This window comes from Oncorhynchus keta, chromosome 17 (assembly GCF_023373465.1).
Source record: "Oncorhynchus keta strain PuntledgeMale-10-30-2019 chromosome 17, Oket_V2, whole genome shotgun sequence".
NCBI lineage: Eukaryota > Metazoa > Chordata > Actinopteri > Salmoniformes > Salmonidae > Oncorhynchus > Oncorhynchus keta.
The window spans coordinates 4,519,826-4,527,622 of NC_068437.1; the positions used below are offsets into that span (position 1 = coordinate 4,519,826).

At 40.5% G+C, this 7,797-nt stretch overlaps 1 protein-coding gene across 2 annotated transcripts; it reads right to left on the reverse strand.

Moving 5' to 3' along the window:
- Positions 1 to 2,016: 2,016 nt before the first annotated feature.
- plscr3a (phospholipid scramblase 3a) lies at positions 2,017 to 5,057 on the reverse strand. 2 transcript variants are annotated; one of them, XM_035790221.1, is made up of 7 exons: positions 4,905 to 5,057; positions 4,405 to 4,483; positions 4,200 to 4,242; positions 3,877 to 4,097; positions 3,295 to 3,456; positions 2,916 to 3,077; positions 2,017 to 2,430 (listed from the first exon to the last, which is right to left on the reverse strand). In XM_035790221.1, exons 2-7 carry the CDS (start codon positions 4,459 to 4,461, stop codon positions 2,371 to 2,373), a joined length of 705 nt encoding a protein of 234 aa, XP_035646114.1. In that variant the 5' UTR covers positions 4,462 to 4,483; positions 4,905 to 5,057; the 3' UTR covers positions 2,017 to 2,370. The 2 variants fall into 2 exon arrangements, with proteins under 2 accessions (XP_035646114.1, XP_035646115.1); XM_035790222.2 differs by having other exon boundaries at positions 4,405 to 4,436; positions 4,905 to 4,994.
- Between the last annotated feature and the right edge of the window lie 2,740 nt (positions 5,058 to 7,797).

Below are 7,797 nucleotides of genomic sequence, written 5' to 3' on the forward strand. Positions count from 1 at the left end.
CTATTTGGGCGGTAAGCAAATTGGAGTGGGTCTAGGGTGTCAGGTAGGGTGGAGGTGATATGGTCCTTGACTAGTCTCTCAAAGCACATCATGATAATGGAAGTGAGTGCTACGGGCGATAGTCGTTTAGCTCAGTTACCTTAGCTTTCTTGGGAACAGGAACAATGGTGGCCCTCTTGAAGCATGTGGGAACAGCCAACTGGGATAGGGATCGATTGAATATGTCCATAAACACACCAGCCAGCTGGTCTGCGCATGCTCTGAGTGCGAGGCTGGGGATGCCGTCTGGGCCTGCAGCCTTGCGAGGGTTAACACGTTTAAATATTTTACTCACCTCGGCTGCAGTGAAGGAGAGTCGGCATGTTTTGTTTGCGGGCCGTGTCAGTGGCACTGTATTGTCCTCAAAGCGGGCAAAAAAGTTATTTAGTCTGCCTTGGAGCAAGGCATCCTGGTCCGTGACTGGGCTGGTTTTCTTTTTGTAATCCGTGATTGACTGTAGACGCTGCCACATACCTCTTGTGTCTGAGCCGTTGAATTGCGATTCTATTGACGCTTAGCTTGTTTGATTGCCTTGCGGAGGGAATAGCTACACTGTTTGTATTCGGTCATGTTCCCGGTCACCTTGCCCTGATTAAAAGCAGTGGTTCGCGCTTTCAGTTTCACGCGAATGTTGCCATCAATCCACGGTTTCTGGTTTGGGAATGTTTTAATCGTTGCTATGGGAACGACATCTTCAACGCACATTCTAATGAACTCGCTCACCGAATCAGCATATTCGTCAATGTTGTTGTCTGACGCAATACGAAACATATCCCAGTCCACGTGATGGAAGCAGTCTTGGAGCGTGGAATCAGATTGGTCGGACCAGCGTTGAACAGACCTCAGCGTGAGAGCTTCTTGTTTTAGCTTCTGTCGGTAGGCAGGGAGCAACAAAATGGCGTCGTGGTTAGCTTTTCCGAAAGGAGGGTGGGGCAGGGCCTTATATGCATCGCGGAAGTTAGAATAGCAATGATCCAAGGTTTTACCAGCCCTGGTTGCGCAATCGATATGCTGATACAATTTAGGGAGTCTTGTTTTCAGATTAGCCTTGTTAAAATCCCCAGCTACAATGAATGCAGCCTCAGGATATATGGATTCCCATTTGCAAAGAGTCAAATAAAGTTTGTTCAGAGCCATCAATGTGTCTGCTTGGGGGGGAATATATACGGCTGTGATTATAATCTAAGAGAATTTCCTTGGTAGATAATGCGGTCGACATTTGATTGTGAGGAATTCTAAATCAGGTGAACAGAAGGACTTGAGTTCCTGTATGTTGTTGTGACCACACCACGTCTCGTTAACCATAAAGCATACGCCCCCGCCCCTCTTCTTACCAGAAAGATGTTTGTTTCTGTCGGCGCGATGCGTGGAGAAACCAGCTGGCTGCACCGACTCCGATAGCGTCTCTCGAGTGAGCCATGTTTCCGTGAAGCAAAGAACGTTACAGTCCCTGATGATTTCCTTATATGAAATGTAACTCAGTAAAATCTTTGTCTATTGCATTTATATTTTTGTTCAGTGTATCTAATAAAAATATATTAATGATTTATTTTTTATATTTATTTTTTACAAATATTCACATTTTTTTCATTACAGAGTATTTTGTGTAAATTGTTGACCAAAAATTACAATTTAATGCATTTTAATCACAGTTTGTAGCACAACAAAATGTGGAATAAGTAGTGGAGTGACAACCTTCTGAAGGCATAGAGAAACATAGTGAAAAGATGGTCAAATGTGTTTATTCGGGAACATTTGAAACTGCCATTTGCGCAGTCAGCATATTACTGCTGTGAGAGTGTGTTGAAGTACGTTGGAAAGCTAATGTGGAGTGTACCAACTGAGATTGAAATCATTTACAGAAACAGATTTTTACAAATGTAAAATATTTGTATTATTATGTTATCATCTCTGTGGTATTGAGAGATAAACATGGTAATGCTTTTACTGATTGCACATAAATGATGATAATTCATACATGATAGAGTTCTTGCTTTATTATTCAACTGATCTTGTGTCCTTTCTGTCATCCAGTGAACCCCATTCATTGCTGCTCGCAGCTATATTTGAGAATGTGCTTCATCCTTTACATGAGATACCCAATATTATTACATGACATTTCAATATTTTCAAAAGAAAAAGCAAACAGTGTTACAAATGTTTGAATATTGTATTCAGACAACCAAAATACAGATTAATATATTGAATTAATAAAGAACACATGTTTGTTTTGTCTTAAATGTCATGTTATGTGATTCATATGCATCCAATAGCCATGTCATTATCAACTATAGTATCATGTAATTTGTACATGATCAAAAACTCTCTCTCTTATCCAAATACAGAACACCGTTGATCACCGTCACCACTGCTTTCAAAGAACATGAAATCCTGTTTGGAGACAAAGAATAAAGAAAGAGAAAATGGATACACAATGAATAGGCATGATGGAGATCATCACACTATCATAAATACATAATTGTTTGATTCATCTTAATAGACAGGATTTATAATGGCTTTATATTGATGCACTACAATAGGAGTGTCAGTACTGACTAATTGATTGGTTTGCCGGTAAATTTTCAGCAATGGCTGCTTCACTAGGTCACTGACACAATGATTGAGAAATTCGCTTATGGATTATAGCCTGTGTACTGTATATGTGTGTAATGTACTATATAAGAGAGCTCCTACAAAGAATTCCAATGTAGGCTATGTCTTCTTAACTAAAAATGCCAAATGAACTTGAATCTGACTTAGCTCTATAGATATGGCTGGGTTTACACAGGCAGCCCAATTCGGATCTTTTGCCAATAATGGGGCCACAGATCATAATTGGGTTGCCTGGGTAAGTCGCAGTGTGTGGCAACACTTACAATAAGGATGCAGGCCCCCATCAGCACAGCCTTCATCTTGACATCCAGGTCCATGGGGAACTGGATCCCAAAGTTGTCTGAGTCAGTGAAGGCCTCCTTTATCAACCCACTCCACTGCTTACTTATTCTCCCAATGGGCTGGTCGCTGTCCTTACCCATCACCTGTTATAGAAACACAAAGGACTCTAATCAGGGTGATGTTTATTAGGCAGCAAATGGAAGAAAACAAATTGAAATAGTGAGGGGTTACCTGGACTCCATTCCCCCCCGTTTTGCTACAGTGTGCCCTAATGAGGACAACCTAGGTTTTAACAGACTCAGGGCAACTTGAACACTCACAAATAGAGATAGACCACAGTCCTATCCCTAACAGCCTCACCTCAAAATCAACATCTCCACAGCAGCTACAGGCACAGAAAGGACCTTCAATCGTCAGGAGAGTCTCTTTGGCAGCTCCTAGGATGGACAGCTTTGGCTTGAAGGGATGCCAGTTTTGAACCACATAACCTATAGTGGTGCTAGGAGGGGATTGGACCTCCATCTATGACAGACAAGCATTCACAGATACAGAGGAAAATGGTCAAGGGAGAAAAATGAATTCAGACGTTAGAGTATCCTTGAAACAGTATCTTGCAATGATAAAATTGAGCAGCCAGTCTCTGTTATAAGTGTGTTATAATGGTGTTATTTAGAAGCTGTGTTATAAGTGGCCACTTGCGAGCAACAGGGGAAGTAGCAGGAGATGTCTGTTATAATATGTATATTATAAGCGATTTCAGGCAGCTAAGAAAGTAGCAGGTGTCTGTTATACATGTGATGTGATTGAGGTTATAAGCTGCATTATAAGCAGTTCAAATACATCTTACAGACAACAGAGGAAGTAGCAGGAGGTGTCTGTTGTTAGGGTGTTATAAGATGTTTTATAAGATGTTAATATGTGTGTTATGAACAGTTATAATACCTCTTGCAGGCAGCAGGGCCAGAAGCAGGAGGTGCAGCGGAAGGGCTTGACCAGGTGCATGACCTCCTGGCCACTGTGGTCTTTGATCTTCATCTCAAACATGCGGTTGGGACCGCAGCAGTTCCGGGTGCAGCAGTCACTATCCTCCTTGGCCGTGTAGATTTCCTGTCCCAAACTGTTCCTGATTACGTACCGGTTTTTAGTCTCAAAGGAAGTGATGGCTAGAGAGGAGCATAGGAAGAAAGGGGTCACGGGGGATGTGGGTGGAGGTGAGAGATTGCGTCGGAGTAATTAATGGCATGCCGTGTATTAACATGACTTACCCTCCAGCAGTTCCATTTTCTGATGGATCAAGATTTGATCGATCTGTAGCAAACAGATAAAGATAGGATTGGGTACAGAGTTCCCTACCGTGGCCAGCTCTCTCCCGTCTCCTAACCAATTATCTTACCCCATAAAAGTTAACATTTGACTTTGAGGTCACAGTTCCATAAACAAAATATAAGACTATTGACTTCGCTGTCTTACCTGTGTTAGGTACTCCAGGCCAGGGGGCACTCCTGTTGATCGAAAGTTATTTTCCATGGCGTGGTAGGATCAGTAGCAGCTTGAGCACACCCACATTAATCAGACAAATTGACCATGGTGGATGGATGGATAATAAAGTTAGGTGAAATGTGGTTTACATGCTCAGTTTACAACCATAGGACTGAGCTACCTGGTTAATCATTACACTACTCAGTCAATAGCGCCATTCAAAGTTGCTTTCCAATTCATGTGTACTATTCCTTAGTACTATTCCTTGTATTTTACGTAAATGCTATACCAAAACAAACAATATTGAAAGATGGACTCTTAGAGCTAAGATATCCCTGATCTTACATCCACTTTTTTGGTGTCATGGCAATTTTACAGAGCTCCGATCAAAGTAATACATGCAGCATATAATAGTACTATATATATTGTAAGAACTTACAATGGAACAACAATTTTAGAATACCAATGAACGGTACTGAGAATCAACTTACATCCAAATTCCTTGCTATCTGTTGCCAGAGCTTCTGAAGGTGTTGCTCTCTGTGTTGGTGTTGTTCTCTGTATGTGCTAAGTAATCGACGCAATCATAAGTGATTCATGCGTGTAAGGTGTGTTTTATTGACATGACTGTGAGAGATGGAAAAAGTATTTATCAGTCCAAGATCAATAGCACCCACATTGAAAGCTCTTTTTCCCTCTTTGATTTACACACACATATATTTACAGAAAGAGCTTCAGGAGAAATGCATATACAGTATACGTGAGTTTGGAACATTTTGTAAAAGAGTACAGTTACCTGCTTGACGTATAACTCAACAAACCAAAAAGTCAAAAGAAAAGCACCAGCCTTCCTCTGTCGCAACAAGTGACAACTTATATTTCTAAATCTGAATGCACCCTTTGGAAAACATTTTCTGTAAAACACTGCCTGGGGGGGGGACAAAAAGCCCAAAAAGCCCCAGATTTGCTTATGTGATTTAGTGCATAGCTCAAATTACACAAGGAGCCCTTTCAAAACAAAAATAGTGTCTCTCAAGACAAAACAAACATAATTATTTTGTCGTTGTCAAGGGGCAAAAGGATACAGTCTTAAACCCAGGAACTATCTTCAGGTGTCTTTCTTTTGTTCAAATCCTCGGTCATGTCGACAGTCCATGCACTTATGACAGAATATGTCTGGCACGTTTGACTTCTTAATATTTGCGGAGGAGAGGTGTACCTATATCTCATACTGGTTGCACTCCATGGGCAGATTTGCCCAAGTCACTCAGTCAGAATAAAATATTTTTAAAAAACGGAAAGACAGTGCCGATACTTAGAGACCAAAAAAAGACCGATGCTGCTAAATGTATGAAAATATTAACCACCTTATTTGCTAAAAGTTCTGGTTCTGCTGGTCCGAGTGCTATGTCTGTGAGAATTGACAGGTCAGCGGCTGCTACCGCCGGAGTAGAGGACAGAAGTGCAGTCGAGGTATGAAGAAAACAGAGAAAGATACTCACCCAAACTGACACAGATCATATAGCCTACTGCTGCCAGTTACGCCTAACATTTTGGTTTTAAATTTAATTAAATAGTAGGCTAATTAGAGACGGGGCTTCGGGGAAACGTTTAGACACTAGGCTACTTGCAATACAGCGTAACAAGTCGTTAAATTGGCTTTTATAACACATACATTACCAGTCAAAAGTTTGGACACACCTACTCATTCAAGGGTTTTTCTTCATTTTTTAAATAATAGTGAAGAACACTATGAAATAACACATATGGAATCATGTAGTAACCAAAAAAGTGTTAAACAAATCAAAATATATTTTACATTTGAGATTCTTCAAAGTAGCGACCCTTCGCCTTGATGATAGCTTTGCACACTCTTGGTATTCTCTCAACCAGCTTCACGAGGAATGCTTTTCCAACAGTCTTGAAGGAGTTTCCACACACTAGGTGACCCGTTTCAGGAAACTAGGCATATGTCGCGGGTCACTTCATACCTTAAGGGCACTCTTCGGCATTTCCTGTATGATCGATGAGGATTTCCATATTGCAATGTACGGTCCCTTACTAGATGTCCACCGGTGTTATTAAAACAGGCCAACGGCCTTGGGTCATCCCCAAGGGGCCAGTCTTTCAGGAAGTCATCAAGTATAGTATTTTGGACATTTGGTTTATGAGTTATAAAATGTTTAATTTTTGGAAACGTTTCTCACGCGGACTGACGCTGGAGGGACAAAGCGGGTACGGGGAGAAAACATTTAACTTATTATGGCTGGGGGGCAGTATTGAGTAGCTTGGATGAATAAGTTGCCCAAAGTAAATGGCCTGCTCCTCAGTCTCAGTTGCTACTATATGCATATTATTATTGGTATTGGATAGGAAACACTGTAAAGTTTCTAAAACTGTTTGAATGATGTCTGTGAGTATAACAGAACTCATATGGCAGGCAAAATCCTGAGGAGAAATCAAAACAGGAAGTGAGAAATCTGAGCTTTGTATGTATTCACTGCAGTCCCCACTGCAGTCCCCAATGAAATCCCCTTGAGATATTAATGATGTTGCACTGCCTAGGGGTTCCACTTGATCTCTATATAAATTTGAATGAGAACTCTGCTGTGTTGTGGGAGTGAATGAGAGCAGAATCAATCATGCCTGGCAGTCAGCCATTTTCTGATCATGCGCATTCTTCATGGTATCCACTTGCGTTCCATTGCTCATGAAGACTCAAAAGAATACTCCGGTTGGAACTTTATTGAAGCTATATGTTAAAAACATCCCAATGATTGATTCTGTACTTAGTTTGAAATGTTTCTTCGACCTGTACTATAACTTTTTAAGTTGGTCTGACGTAACGCTGACCATAATGAGCGTTTGGATATGTATACCAAACGTGCTAACAAAAGAAGGTATTTGGACATAAATAACGGACATTATCGAAAATAAAAAAAACATTTATTGTGGACCTGGGATTCCTGGAGTGCTTTCTGATGTAGATCATCAAAGGTAAGGGAATATTTATCATGTCATTTCTTGTTTATGTTGATGTCAACATGGCGGCTATTGTGACAAATTTTTCTGAGCTCCGTCTCAGATTATTGCATGGCTGGTTTATTCTGTAAAGTTTTTTTGAAATCAGACACAGCGGTGTCATTAAGGAGAGGTATATCTATAATTCCATGTGTATAACTTGTATTATCATCTACATTTATGATGAGTATTTCTGTTGAATGATGTGGCTATGCAAAATCACTGGATGTTTTTGGAATTAGTGAATGTAACGCGACAATGTAAACTCATATTTTGATAAATATGAACTTTATCAAACAAAACATACAGTGGGGCAAAAAAGTATTTAGTCAGCCACCAATTGTGCAAGTTCTCCCACTTAAA